Genomic DNA, 15,975 nt, shown 5'->3' on the forward strand with positions numbered 1-15,975 from the left:
TTTTTTTTTTTTTTTTTTTTAGGTGGGAGTTCACAGCAGAATTTGCATAGTCTGCATTTTTTCCATGAGAAACAAGTCATCTTAATCATTTACTCATGTTTATGAGACTGTGTCCAAGTAGGAGCTAAGAAATTACTTGTGCAAAATATGAAGCAATCCCGTGGTCACTTCCAGGAATAACCAATTATGTTTGAATCACATGCCTTTTTAATGAAGACAGCAATTGGTCTAGTTACATTCTTCCAAAAAAAGTGTAGAGTAATAGAAGGTGAATGCAAGTAAGCTGAGTTAACCCACTTCTAATGTAGTGAGTGTGGCACTTACTCTCATGTACACTAGAGAGGGCAGTTTACATACTGTTTTATTGATCACTATACCCCTGGCTAGACAAGCTTAGAGAGCTGAAAGCAAATACAAGCCTGAGCTGAGCGACTGCCTGATTAAGCAGAAATCATTCAATTTACAGGAGAACTAGTCCTTCTTCCTAATTTCAAGTGTTCATGCCATGTTGCAGTTTTCTTGCAGGGTTCAATATGAACTGAGGCAGAAAGCCTCAGGGGTTAAAAAATAATTCCAGAGATGGCCTTCTTTCTCTTCAGTTGATTTCTTTGAGAAGAGAGGGATGGGAATCATGCTTATTAATTTAGTAATTAGTGTTGTGTGGGACTGTGCTCCCTTCCCCCTCCCTGTGCTCATGCTGGGCCCTATGGAAGTCCGCGCTCCTCGGGAGCGTCACAGAAGTAAGCCAGTTATGCGTGGTGGAAGCATGGGTCATAAATCTGCAATAATCATTACGTGGGGAGAAAAAGCTTCTTGTGCAACTTTTTCACATAGCACTGGGGCCCTACACCAATGAATTACAAGGTCAAATTCTTGAAATTCATAACTGTCACAGCTATGGACTAAAACTGTATATATAGTTTGAGGGTTCACTGTCAATTGCTTTTAAGGCCAGGCTATTTATTAAATGTAAAAAGCTGATCAAATGTCATCTGTCTTTGCAAAGACCTTTGTGCCTTTTAAAATAATTAAAAAAATGTGGGCTCCAGTTTGAATTTTTTCACATATTTTAATTACAATATTCAATATATTATTGTGCCTGTGTATGAAATTTAAAAAAAATTAGATACTACCTTAGGTTCCTTATCAAAAATAACTGGATAACAGAAAGTAAACACAGCAGGTTGGTGAACACTCAAATCAGTTTTAAACGCTCATTCACCATAACATAATGAATGATAAATGAGAATTTTTATCACTAAAGTTAGATTTATGTGGACAGTATAATTTCCCAAATATTCCTTCCCAAAGTAAGAACTTTTTACTTTCTTCTGTCTACTTCTTTTCATTAAAGATACTGTACTGTTATTTATGCTAGACATGCATACTGGTGGTTGTTCTTGGTCCTGAGGTTCACAAATGGTCCTAAAGGCCTTTTTCAAAATGTGATATATGTAGTTGAGACCTAATTAGGTCTGCCTCTTAGGCTTAAATTCAGCCTATATTTTATTTTTTTCTTCTGTATCCAGGATGGCATTTTTCCACCAAAATCGGATGTCATTTATCCTCCTTCCCTTGAGCATGGTGGCATTTCTGGTGCAGGGTGGCAGGGTCCATCTGGTTGTCCATGTGGTTTCAGCCCGGGAATTCACCTCCTGCGGGCTGCTCACCTGCACTGATGGCTGACGTTAGGGCCAGGCTTTCACCAGGTGAGCAGCTCTGCTGACTAATTTTCATTTCTAGCTCTTGCTGCCTGGGCATGTTGAGTTCCTATTCTGCAGGCTCTGCAATAGACGTGTTCTCTTACCTGTTTCGTACACGTTTGTCCACAGCAGCTTAAAAAGTTTGAGTGAATGCAGCTGGTTTCATCTGAAGACATTCCTCCAGTGGATGAAGAGTGCTGAGCTGCTAGAAGCAAAAAAACCCTTCAGCTGGAATGACCAACCCTGGCAGACGCTGGTCACACCCACACCCACCTGTGTGTGAACAGAGTCCCTGCAACAATCCTCTCTACCCCAGCCACGGTTCCTCATGTGCCCAAAGAAACTGGCAACTTCACAGAGGAGATGTTGTGGGGTGGCTCGGCTTAGTGCAGCACGAAAGGGTGCAGGATGCACACCCAGAATCCCAAATGGTAAGTATGGTGCTGGTGCAGTCAGCCACAGCTAAGGCTGTGCTGGTGGTTGTTCTAATCAGGGAAAAACTAACCCTGGTAATAATTACCTGGTATGGTTCTGCAGTGGAAACACATACCTCTTGTCTCTAGAGAGGACCTGAGTACCTGCAGCTTCTTACTCTCTCATGCAGCACACTGCTTATCCAGGAATTATGAGCACTCAGCACCTTTTCAAGGGTTACCATAATCTTTTAGGCTTGGACTTCTGCTGTCTACATTTGAATACTGTACCATCTATGCATTTTTAGGTATTTGACCTACTTCTTCAAGAAGATGAGCATGCTATATAAGTCAGTAATACAATAATTAATGATAGCACTGTTGCATTGTTTTCAGATTGACTTTGTAGCTTTACTCTCATGGCATTATCTGGCTCCTTTCCCACACTCCCACCAGTATGCCCTCATTACTAGGGATTTAGAGAGGCAAAGCCATTGAAAAATGATGGCCAAATATCCTGTGTCCCACTATCCACTCCTATCACTGGCAAGGTGGTGAATAATGACTTCTCAATTTTCCAATTCAACCACTTTAAACAAGCAGGAGCAGAGAGCCCAGCTGCTCTTCAGCCTCCTCTTGGTTATAAACCACTGCTGGAATATGTGTAGGTCATCCCACTTTGGTTTCCTCTGGTTGCAGGGGCTGGTGATGGAGGACCATGAACCTTCACTTACTTCCTTGCATCTTAAAACCAATATTTTTTCTTGATATGCCTTGTTCTACGTTAGTGTCCTGGGGACTTTTTTTGTTGTTTTGATCTGTGGAATTACATTCATGTAATAAAATAGCAAACATTGACGCCAAAGAAACAAAACCAGCATGACAGAGATACCACAGTCAGAAAATAGTGATAACGTTTGCAGACAGCCGTTCTACCAAGGGAAGGCTAACTTGTTGATACACAAGAGAAATATTTATAGCTATTTTGTTTTACTGATGTTATAGAAGTACCCATAAAGACAATTTCTCTTATATATTGTCTTTATCTGAGAACCACGTGCAAAAAAGCAGTAAACTATTTTGGTTGGCATACAGACGTTAAAGTGCATGTGTCTGGGCACTCCTTCTGGACCTGGAAACTCTGCCAAAGGAAGCATTACTACTTAGCAGTCCTGCTTGGGCAGTCTTGGCCTTCAGCTTAGTTCTTGGGCCTAATCTAAAGCACCTTGAAGTTACCAGGGGAGCCTGTGCTGAGAGCAGCACTGAGTGCTCCTTGGGGCCTATACTTTCCAGGTTCTGATGGATCTTGCTGTAGTGTTTCAAGTTATTGCTGTACCTGTAACTTTCTGCTCAACTCCTGCACTTGCAGAGCAGAAGAGAGCATGTGTCTGCACCTCAGATGTTCAACCTTCACTTAAATTGCTATTAGGATGGCTATCTGCCAGTATGCTAGGCTGTGATCATGAATGTCTGCAGAGGTTGAAGGATATGGTCTCTTCTGCTGTGGATTATTGCAAAAGGACACATTAGTCTGTTTCACACCTTATCTGGTGTGTAATTTAGTCCATATCCCAAACACTGATAGAAAAAAAAATACAGAAGCATCTTCTCACAAAGTTATTAAAGTATCCATTGTTTTAAAATAAGTAATTATGATACATCTATTTTGATCTAGACATTTTCTTTCTAGTGCATTCCTTTCTTCTTTGAGCTCCACTGACTCTTTTCAGCATTAGAACAGATGCGTGTGTGCATGTGCTTGTGTTTGTGCATGTAAGTAATACTGAAAAAATAATATACTTTTCATAAGCCCATTTATATCTTTAATCTTGGCGCATAAACATATGAATCAGCATGACACCCCTTGTTTAATGCGTCTCCTCTCTTATCCTGCTTTACCTTGAGGTAGTATTTGTCATTACAGCTCAAGCAGGTCATTGTTTTGCAAATCTTTAGGGAGTCCAGATGTGCTCACAATTAAAGGCCAACTCTTGTTATTTGTATTATCATAATGCTGAGAGAGGTCACTGCTCTATTGTGCAAGATCACATTCAAACACATCATGAGCAGCAGACCCTGCTCCCCAGGCTTCTCTCTATTAAGGGACAATGATGTATCCTCAGACCTAAATTTAGTTAACAATAGCAGCTGCTAGTGTGGAGGTTCAGACCAGCCAGGTCATAGGGTCCCTTTCTTGGCCTTACTTCCCCTCTTCCTGGTGCTCACCTGATGATGTGTTGAGCCAATTCAACTTGCTGAGCCAGCAGAACATTTTCTTGACAACAAGGTGTATGGCTTTCTGCTGTGTCGGGGACCTGAATTAGTTCAGCAGAGGATCAAACCAGCACCAGAGCTGGTGCGAGGGGGAATGACCACACTGCTGGGGCAGGGCAGGGGAAACTGAGGTCTGGGAACACGATGGGAGGGAAAGGGGAGGTAAAATGCCAGGGCTGCTCTCTTTCACAGAGCAATAAATCCTCTCAGCCTCAGTATGTGCCCTTACTGTTAGCGTTCAGGTGTATTTCTGTGTGCCCACCCCCCTCCTTGTGCTCAGGCATCTGCCTGACTTCTTGGTGAAGAAAACTTCCTCAGGAAGGAGACTTCCCTCAGCTGTCAGGAAACTTCCTCAGCCAAAGAAAAGGAAAAGCTGGTTTGACACCTGAGCAACAGCTTTGCCATGGGTCTGACAGCATGTCAGTGCCAGCCGGAGGGGCAGCGTGCATACAGCTGGGGGCAGATAACGCAGGCTATTTTAAAGCGTTGTAATAAATTTAAAATCAATACATCTAAATATAGGTGCTGTTGTGGTCAATGGAGATGTCAGGCATGGTTCTGTGGCCTAAACAGAGACACCTCCTGCCTTTTGAGATGCTCGGACAATCCCCTGCCTCCCAGCTGCTGGTCCAGAGGGGCAGGGGTCTCCAATTGCTCTGGGGTGGCACCTGCCTGTCCGGGCCCTGAGGGGGTCCTGGCTGTCCCTGCCTGGCCCCAAGGGGCTCCACCTCCTAGCCACAGCCTAGGACCCCATACCAGACCTCTGGGACCACCAGGCCCTGCCCCAGTGATGTCCCAGGGAGGTGCTTGATGCTGGGGGCTGGGGCTGCCCCAGTACCCCCTGGCTGCCAGGTGATGTTTCCCTGTCCCTCAAACAAGAAGGGACCAGATGTATCTCCAACAGTTTGCAACAAGCCTGAGTTTGCTTGTTGGAGGCTCAAAAACATTTTAGAGATTTTTTTTTTTAAATTATTGTTATTTGTTTTCTACTACAAGTGGCTTTGCTCTTGCTTGTGTAGAGAAAGGGACCTACTTGTTCCTGTGGACCAGCAGTGGTGCCTGTACCCAGGTGCACTGCTCAGCTGAGGAGAGGAGGACAACAACTTTTGGGTGAGAGAAACTGAAACTCTTGATATTTACTGAAAGATTAGTGAGCAGTGCATCCAAACAACACTCCAGCAACACACTTTCACAAGCAGGTGATTGAAATGGTCAAATGCAGCCCCTGCTAACTCCTGCCCCACATGGTGGGCACTGTTGCTTATCTGGCTGTCACAATCTCCATGCAGATGGGCTCTCTTTTGGATTGCTGGATGAGCAATTTCTTTTTATGAAACTACTGGGAGATTAAATGTTCAGGTATTTTGGAATACCATGGAAACCAGGAGGTGTTAGAGGTAAAGCCTTTTATGGGAGATATGTATGCAGGCTGAGCTGTTCTGAAGATCTCTACAAAAATCATGTAATCTACACCACTGCTTTTGCTCCTTTTGTCTTTCTCTCCTAATCTTGGCTTTATGTTTTCTTACACACTGATCTATGTGCTCAGAGTGGTATGTCACTCCCTCTGCAGTATACAATCTTCTTTCCTTCTGTTCCTCTCTAAAAACCATTGCAAATCTTTTCCATGCAGTCCTTTTCAGACATGTTGCATCAGGCCATTTTACACTTAGACTGTTGCCCTGTCTGCTACTTGTGTATGCTAAAATCTAGTTTTCTTCAAATTTCAGACTGCATATTTGATTAGTAACAATCAGAAGATACCTAATAGATAATGCAGTTGAACAAATCACTAAAGAGCTTTGCAAATACCTTGCCAACCTATCCTCTTTAAAGCAATACAAAAAGCCTCGCAAGCTTTATCTACTTAACAGCAAGGTTTTTATTGTTACTTTGTTCTAGCTCTCTTTCTCCCCTGATGTCATGTAGGATGGTTAGACAAATGTAGTTTAGTAAGCCCCAATATAGCCTTTTTGTAATTTTTTTTTTATTATTTCATAATTGAATTTCTTAGCAGCACATTTATAAGATCCTTGTGACCCTTTAGCATTCCTTATATTTTCTGTTCCTGGCCTAGCTTTTGCATGTCTTGCTATTAGTCTCCACAGCTCAAATTAACCTAGTCTGAAATCCATCATTGTACACAGTTTAATGAGACATTTCTCCAGTCATCATTACAGCAGATCAATAGAAACAAATCCCTGTCTCCTGACTGGTTTAGCTAAGTATCTCATGCATGACTGTCTTTCCAATTTGATCCAGTTTAACAGTCTGCTTCTCCCCCCTCCCCAACCCCACTTCTCTAATCTGCAGAGATAGATATAAATCTTGAGCCAGACTCCAGGGGGTTTCTCTTGTACGGTCTGGTCTTCCCTCCCTGCAAAGCTCGCCCTGACCGACTGCTGCTGCTATTGCCAGACAAACAGCTGCCTTAGCAGTTGCACCAACAAATAAAAGGGGAGGGAGGCAGGGGCAGGAGAGGGAAGCTTTTTGCCCTTAGGGTCCTTCACTTACTTCACCGAGAAATTCAAAAGCTAATGAGGGATCATTGCTGGAGGGAAAATGAGAATAATCTGTGATGTTTGGAAAAGAGTGAAAATCTGTCACCACTACTGAGTGCTTCACATCAGCATATCTTTTCAAGGCTACCCCCACAAGACAAAGGGGTTAGAAACTGATAAGCATAAGATGAGATTTTCCTTTACATTGCTCTGCTCTGTAGGCTGTCTGAGAGATTGACAGTCTCTCCTTTCTCACCTCTCCCAACTTTCCCCTCCACCAAGATAGGACTCATGAATGTCGTCAAAATTCAAAGGAATTTTTAGTGCTATGTAACTGGATACAGGCAGTCCAGATTAGACATAGACATTTGGAGTCTTTGGGTGTCTCCCTTCTTGCCTCCTCAGCCATCCCCTTTTCTGCTTTTGTGGTCCTTGCAATTGCTTTTTTGTGCAGTGGTTTTGCGAAACTAGTTATAGATGTGTTCAAATGGCAGCACGTGGTCAAGTATTTAATTCTATGAGATTTTGGATGCCTGACTCACAAGTAGGAGCAGATTCAAATTAAATTGCTGGAGTGCGTATTACCTTAAGCTGCTCAGCCTACCTTTTTGGTGGAGGTTGCTGTCACTGAGGCAGGGATGATGGCACCGCTCCTGGGCTGGGTCAGCTGGGAGCTGTCCTGAAATTTGACAGCTTTCTCTCTGGAGTGTGAAAATAATGTGAAGTTGGCATTAGTTTATGTTAATGTGCTGGGCTGTAACCTTTGGTAGCTTTTCAACTGATCCCTCTGGCTGTAGAGGTAACCCCTTGTGTCTGTGCTCTGGGGTGTATGGTAGGGCAGGCTGTCAGTCTACCTTGAGCCAAAGATTTCAGTCTTCTGCTGTGAGGGCACAGGATCCCTAAAACTCTGTGTCTTAGATCGTTACTCCGCTTATATGATACCATTCATGTGTACATATGCACAATCATGTGAATGCTCACATACAGGAAAGATTTGTCTTTAATGATCATGATAGTTCCAGGTGTAGAGAAGATGTTACTTGCTTTGCTGGCAGTAATAATGTGCATTCTTCTCCTCAAGATATAATAGGCCCTGTTTGTTATTATAAGAGCTGATCTTTTGCCTGTATATTTTTCTTTGCTCTCAAAGAGGTTTGAAAGATGAATCCACAGTTAGCAAAGTGCTCTGTTCAGGTAGGGAATTGTAAGAGAGCCTGCTTTTCAGTGTTAGTCACAACACTGCTATTTTTCTCCTCATTCACAGTCTTCTCCCTTGCAGATCCTCTCCCTGTACTGGACTTTGGGATTGAGGAAATGATATTCTATAAATAGATCTATAATATAAAAGACAAGGTTTATAAATGGTCTCTCACAGAGTTTGGATCCCTAGTTCTGTGCCAGGATGCAGTTTTATGGAAGAGATGCCCTTAAAAATAGCACATACTCCATCACTTACAGATTTTACAAGCTCTCCTTTTAAAGTTCAGTTTCTAAAGCCCATATATATTCTCTTCCTGAAGAATTCTTGAAATCTAAGTGCAAAATCCAAAGGCTTAGATGACTGCTAGTATTTGTTTGGACAATGTGTTAGAAGGAACATAAAGAAGGAAGGAGACAGCTCAGTGCTTTTTTTTTCTTTGAAGGTCCTAGTTTATGGCATGTTACAGTGACACCTTGTGGAAAACAGAGTTGGAAGTCTAAGAAAAATTTCTGCATCATAAAACGAGGTGTTCTTTTGAATAATGTCTTTAACGTTGTTATTTTATTAGCTATCTGTATTGCAGTAACGGTTAGAGTCCACTTGTACAAGGTATGCTTGCACTAAACATGTGTGAATGTGCAAATTCTCACTTAAAAGAACGACTAGCATCAGGAATTACAAATGTTTCCAGTTCTAAAAAAAGGGTTAGTTGTGTGCATTTTGATAGAGCCAAATGCCAACATTTTTATGTGGCTGCTGATTTTTTCAGGCTTTCCAATGCATCTTGATTACATCCCTCACCAGGATCTTAACTTGATCCCTCCTCCCCTTCCACTGCTCCTCCCTGTACAACCCCAAAGGATCCAAGACACATCCTAACAGTAAATTGTTTCCTTAAAAAAAAAAAAAAAACAACAAGAAAAAAAAAACCAAACTAAAACCCCAAGGTGTTGAATAGTTAAATGCATTTAATTTATTTTTTTTTTAAGTAGAACTTAGACACCTTTGTTTGCCTGGGCTACATCTAAGCTAGTAATTTAAAGCCATGCCAGGCAACATTTATAATCCTGCGTAACCACACAGATCAACTATTAAACTGTTTGAGTTGTTCTAGCAGGTTTTGGTTCAGCACTAGTGCAAGTAATATCCAGGAACAGTTTGGGGTTAGTAGAATTTAGGAGTCATTCCCCATAGGTGTTTTAGTTGTGGCCATACTCTTCTGGAGTATGAGTGATTTTTAAAGTGTGGATGTGAGTTATTCTACGCCACCTGCTAGGGTATGGGCATGGGTACATTTAATTTACTGGTATGGACCTAGAGAGCATATCCTGATGGTCCTAGATCTCCTGAAGATCTATCCAATGCATAAAATGCTCTGCCTCAGGAAGAAATTGTAGCCTACAGCTGCCTGTCACCACATTCCTTTTCAGCTTTGCTGCTCACGTGAGCTCTGACGAAGCTTCTTCAGCCAAGATGAGCTGGATTAGCAAAGAACTACTATTTAAGCAGTCAGACTAAACTGGCTTATTTTGTCTGGAGCTAAGGAGTTCCCTCTTGAGCAGCTTTGCTGATGGGCTGCAGGGGTGGTAGCATCCTTCTGGAGTGAAGAAGTGACAAGTAAATGGGGCAGTAACTCCCCCTCACCTGTGAAGCTGAAAGCCCTTAGCTGAAAGCTGAGATCACCTTAGATGAGTCTTACTCTTTTTTAGGAGTTCCCTTGAGTAGTCGTGAAGAGGCTGAGGGAATGCACAAGGAAACCCCCAAATGCTTCCCAGGATAAGTGGAAGAAAATAAAAGGAAGGAGCACACTCCACAAAGCCTTGGCTTTCTCCAGCCCAACTTATCCTTTGCTCCTGCCTTGGTGCTTTTGCCTCCTTTCACCTACATGTGCACAGCAGCACATGGGGCTGTGCTGCAGCCTGACTCAGGGAAAACAGCATGGGGTTAATGCTCACCAATTCACTTCTGTTGTTAATGCTAACCAATTCACTTCTGTTGTTAATGCTAACCAATTCACTTCTGTTGTTGCTGGGATAGCGTTAACCACATTCTCATCCTGGTTTATCGCATGACTGCAGGAATGTTTGCTTGGCAAGTGCCTGGGACTTGAGAAAGTGAAGGAACGTTTAGGTGTGGTAAGAAAGCAGGTCCCCTCTTTAAGCAGCAATATGACAGGATGTGTCAGCCTAAACTGGTCATTAAACAGATCATTTAAATGGTTTGTTATTTATAAAATAGCATGTTTTATTTATAATGCACAATACACATGCACCAAAAATTCTGTAGCATTTCTTTTTATATATATATATGTATGTAAGCTGGATCGATTTCCTTTTGCAGTTCACAGAATGACTCCGTGGTACAACAGAGATGTACCACAGACTGGGAGCTGGGTCTATCTTAAGCTTGAATTCCCACTGACTTTTTTAATGTGAGTCTCCAACTTTATGTAGGACTCTTAAATGTCTTTTAAAATCAGATACCCAATTTATCCATCAGCTTCAATTTTCTTCCATGCCATGGGCACAAACTTGCTAGTACAATTGTGCCAACTCATGTAGAGAGCCCCTAGCAGACTGGCTCTGGTTAGTTTGTTTATATGTTGCATCAGAAGAAGGCACATAGGGGTCTGCTTTGAGTGGTACTTGGGTGCAGAAAAGGCACATTTGGAAATAGTCATTAAAATAGAGAATTAATTAACATTTTTGTACCAACTGACATGAGCTGTAGTGTTCTAACAAGGTTATTCATCATCACGAACAAATCTTCTTAGTTGTATCCACTTGAAAATATTTAGAAATATCTTAATCATAGTAGAAATGAAGATTAGGCCTGTTTTCTCTTACTCTTTCCCTGTTTCCGTGTTGCTTGGAGCACCTGATTAAAAGCATTGAACTTGGTTTCCTCTTTACTTTAATGATATTTATGTAAGGAGATACGCCCGTTTTCATTGGTCAGCTCTTTTGTTTCAGTGGTTTAATAAGAAACTATGAAATAGATGTTGTGCAATTTCAAGACAAGTGCTCCAGGAAGCTGAAAAGTTGTTGAAGGAACGGAATGTAAACAAGGATTTAAAAAATATTTAATAAACCGAAATGCAGAAATTTCACAGTTGCGTCTCCGTCACCTAGACTAAAGGAGTTCATATGGCCAAGTCAAGGAAAGAATCAGGCTGCCAGATGAAATTGTTTAAGTTATGAGGAACACTTGCCTGTGGGATCTCCCGCTAAACAGACTTGCTGCTTTTTACTGTGTATGGATTTCTGCAGTGTGCGGCACTTTCTCAAACAATTGTCAAACCTTATGTACAAGTAACCTGGTAAGTTTTGAAAAACTGTACTTAATTTTTTTAAATATAAATGGATATTAACATTGTAAGAATTTTCTATTACGTATCATCTTTTTAAAAATTATTTTAAAGAATGTATCTGAGTGAAAGCAGAGTTTGAGAACTAATGTTTAACATTTGAACTTGTGGAACCTGGCACGGAAGAAATCCTGTTAACCAGATTGTGCGGGTTTTTGTTTTATACTTTCTTTATGTACTTATGTTCCGATAGCTCCTGAAATTACCATAAATGCTAAAGACCCTGGAGAGTGGAGGAGAGAAACCTTTGCTCTTTCAGTTTATCCACTTTACTTACCTGTTTCTGTCTAGTCTATGACTTTTGTTACATAAACTTAGGAAAACTGTAAATTCACAAGAAATTGGCTGGGAATCTGTGGCTTGCACAATTATCCTGAGCTGGTTTCAGCTTCTTTTTAAAGTTACCTATGCTATAAATTGTGGATATTTCTTTAAGTATTAAAGTAAGTGGTTGGATCCTTAATCTTATGCTTTCTTAGTGTTCCTTTGAGTAGTCGACTGGAATTTATTATTATTCCTTCTACTGATGCATGACAAAGATAAGCAAACCCTCTCAAATCCTAACAACATTTCTGCATGAGGCTTTCAGGAGTTACCTCCTGGTTTCTATTTGCCTGAAATGTTGATGTTATTTAGAAGACCTTGTACCTCTGCTCTGTAAATAGAAAATTTTGTGCCTGGGGGCTATGGAAACCTACTGCAGAGGACTACTACCTGATCCATTTTATTTCATACATTTGCTTGACATTTCCTTTAAAGCTACTAACTCTTGCACCAGTGAAAGAGTTAATTGCCTTCCCTGATAGAAGTCTATCATGCAATGATAACTTTAATGGGGATCCTTTGATTTAAGCTTAAATTAATTCAGAATAAGAAATAAGTTGCTCTTCCTCTCAGCTTTGAAAGACAGGAAAATCGCATTCATGTTCAGTGAACGTAAAGTGTAAGGGATTCAGATGAGAAAAATATAATCTTGGAGCCTGGAAGCTGTAAATCTTATTTTTCACCGTCAGTCTATTTATTGTGTTCACATTTGCTTTGTGACATCTTTGATTCTTACTATTGTCACTGTGTGTCCTGTGTGCTGGAAATTTCTTCCTGAGAGTTGTTTTATTAAGTGTGCCCTGAATTGTTTGCAGGACAAAACTTAAGACTTCGTTTGCACTTCACATGGTTTTGCACACTTGGAATGATGTGAAAAAACAGGCACCTTAACTCAAGATCACTTTTGGCAGGAGAAGAAGGGTGGTCACCATATGGCTGCATAAAACACCTTCAAACAGAGGCCAGACAAAAGGCATTTAGCTTGAAGGAAAGTCTTTTTGCTCCCAAGAGGTCAAAGCCACTTGGCTTTGTCCTTTATGCCACACATATTTATGAAGCATTTGTTATTGACTCGGTGAACCAGAATCAGGAGATGAGAGCCAAATTCCTACCTGAGATAATTTAATTAACACAGCTGATTCTGCCAATGCCTTTGCCTGATGGTACTCTGAAATTAGTCTCAAGTGAGAAGCTACTGGTGTGTCAACAATAAATTTATTCAAATGAGGAAACACTGGTTAAAGAAAATTTGTTTTACAAGAAACCAATGCTTTAATGTATTTTAATCAAAGAATTTTTGGGAAACATTTTCACTCATAGTAAAAATGTCTGTATTTCTCTTATAGGAAGGAGAATTTGGAATTACTAACCTTTGCAATGTTAGTGACATCACTGGAGCAGTGAGTAATGGTTTACTTCGCTAGTTACTAATATCCTATGTTACTGCTGTTTGAATAAATGGCTACAAAGATTGCATTATCAAAGACATCACATAAATGTGCACAGCTGCCTGTCTGGCACAAGTCATTAGGTTGTGCACTTAGTTTTGGCTCAAGTTATTAAAGACACAATTATCTTTCTTGTTTAAAGAAAACGTGTAGAGGGTGTGGATCTCTGCTGTGAGTCATGCTCACATCTTGATCTACAAAGTTCATAATCATTCATTTTTGAGAAAATGAGTCAAAAGTAGCATTCCTTCCAAAATGTGAATCATTAAGACTGTTTTATTCACCTACCTTTGTACAGTTAAATAGTGTATTTTGTGTTCTCAATGATTCGATGGGGAAAAATGTAAAATGACAGTTGTTGAAAATGTAGAGTTCTCTAGGAATTCAAAGGGTTGTGTCTATCGTGGAGGGCTCTTTAGCTTAAAATGAGCTTTCCACAGCAGCATTCTTGCAAGGAATTTAGTTGATGTTCTCCTAGTTCAGATTTCAAATGCAATTCAAGCTTGTGGTTATACATATTCTTTGAAGAGCGGTGGAGAATTCAGTCATCAATATTTTCCACAGAGATTAGTGGAAAGCAGCCTCTCAGCACCTGGTAACTAGCGATAGGCTGGGTCATTTATGATACCGGGACCATAAAAGGCTGTGTTGTCATGACAATACATAGCAAGGTTGACTCGCCTATTTAGGTTCCTGTGTATCTTTGCTCAGTGTTATCAAGTTCTATTATTTTTTTCACGAGTCTTTGCAATGCTTGATATGAGAGTCTCCTGCTTTCAAATTTCTTCCCTTTCAGCTTCACTTTAGGAATAAAAAGTACATGACCATTAAGAAGGGGATGGGAGAGAATAAGCAAGAAAGGTCCAAGATCAAATCCAAGCACATAGTATTTATTACAACTTTGAAAACTCATATTTTTAAAGCCAGTGCCTTGCCTCTTGGAGAGTGGGGTGCTTGTATTGAATGGCTTTCCTCTGTGCTGGCTGTGCCGCATACTGCGTAGCTGTTACTTCTCCACAGAGAAGAAGTGATAAAATAAAGCTGGGAGAGAGGGAGCCCTGGCCACACACATCATGGCTGGCTGGGTGGCTCTTTTCTAGAGCAAGACTGAACACAGACTGTCTCAGCCAGGGCTCTTTCTGCCCTTGGAGCTGTGCATCAGCCCTTTCCCAAAGCCTATGTAAAGCTGAGCACTCTCTGCAGGTGATAGTCACAGCCTGCTCAGGTGTCCTGCAGTCCTTTTAGTGCTCTCAGTACCTGTGAGGGTGTCAAAGTCTTTACCAGACCCGAACGGGCGGTTGAATATCTACTGTTTTGCACGGTCTCTAAGAATGATTTATTTTTTCTTCTGCTCTGTATTTAGCTTTACATTGAGAAGGGCACTATATAACATGACTCCCTTACTGTCGTGTCTGAGTATCTATAATCTTTGATATATTTAATATTTTTGCTACAGAGTTTAAGTACTGTAAATGCATATTTTATTGCCAAAGAACCAGGGCACAAAGGAGTTAAGTGACTTGGTCACACAGAATGTTTTACTGCAGCTGGAAATTGAACTATTTTTCTCACCCTTAGCCCTGGAGAATCCTTTCTCTTTAAAAATGTTCTTTCAAAGTCCTTTTTAAGGCCACCATCTGTCTTTGCAGTGCACACAGGGATGTCAGTTTTGGAATACGACGGTGCAAATCAGTTGTCCACTGAAATGTGTGAGTATCGCCTTAGCTTTGGCTCTATAGTTCTTATTTCCAGTCCATCAAGTACCTTATCCAATGGTAGATGTGGATAACCTAACCAGGGCAGTGTTTCTATGAAAAGATGTAATGTCCATTATTTTCTCTGAGTATGTTTATAAATTCCCTTTTAGGAAGCTAATAATTCTTGCCCTGGGAGCTACCTGTAATATCAAAAGTTTTCATTGAGTTTCTCAAAATGTGGGGGCGTTTTACAGTACCTTAAACTCAGCCACTCATCCAGATTTTCAGGCAGTGAGAAAGGACCAGTGTTTTGCAGGATTTTACTCTACTGGAGCCTGTTTCAGAGTTGTATGCAGATCTAGATGAAGCACATGGTCTTTACTAGATTGATTATTTTTTTTTTTTATTTTGCTTTTACTAAACCAGATGGTTAAGAATTAGCATTGATCTGGGACAACTGGCGTCACAGTTTTTAAACTGCTCTTTTTTCTGGACCTTTTGCACACCTGAAGCTCATTCATCCTTGGCATCATTTTAATGTTGACTTTCTGGTTTTTCAAGTGTGGGTTTTCCTTCTTTCATTATTTGCCAGTGATAAGGTTTTGTAGTGTACTTTCACTGTAAGAAACTTCTAATTAATTGATATTATCTGTTTGAAACACTCTGTGATTATTTTTATGCTAATCTCACATTTTATTAATATGCTTCTTGGCAGAATAAGACATACACCAGAGCATGTGAGGTAAGTTGAATACTATCAGATCAATAAAAAAAGTATCATTATTTCAGTGATTATTATGTCCATATAGTGCTAAGAAATACAATGTAGATACACAAACTTATCAATCCAGGTCTAATTGTTTTGTGCTTCCTAAAGCTGAAGAATGAGTAAAGTACCCAAATCTTTTCTTTACAGCATAGTGGCTAAAGACATGTTTGCATTAAAAACTGCCATGTGGCAAAGAATATTGCTTTAGAGAAACTAATCACACCAGTATGGAACGCAGTACAGACCTTTTTAAACTACATTCTAGGCATTCACAGGAG

General features: G+C 40.6%; 1 protein-coding gene across 1 annotated transcript in view; it reads left to right on the plus strand.

Moving 5' to 3' along the window:
- The first annotated feature begins 11,150 nt into the window (after positions 1-11,150).
- Positions 11,151-15,975, plus strand: part of ROS1 (ROS proto-oncogene 1, receptor tyrosine kinase) — a 69,067-nt gene continuing 64,242 nt past the window's right edge. The window contains exons 1-4 of the mRNA XM_014964406.1: positions 11,151-11,411; positions 13,130-13,183; positions 14,881-14,940; positions 15,644-15,670. Coding sequence (XP_014819892.1) covers positions 11,289-11,411; positions 13,130-13,183; positions 14,881-14,940; positions 15,644-15,670 — 264 coding nt within the window. The 5' untranslated portion in view covers positions 11,151-11,288. The remainder of the gene's footprint in view (positions 11,412-13,129; positions 13,184-14,880; positions 14,941-15,643; positions 15,671-15,975) is intronic.

The sequence above is a fragment of the Calidris pugnax genome, unplaced genomic scaffold (assembly GCF_001431845.1).
Source record: "Calidris pugnax isolate Ruff unplaced genomic scaffold, ASM143184v1 scaffold219, whole genome shotgun sequence".
Classification (NCBI taxonomy): Eukaryota; Metazoa; Chordata; class Aves; order Charadriiformes; family Scolopacidae; genus Calidris; species Calidris pugnax.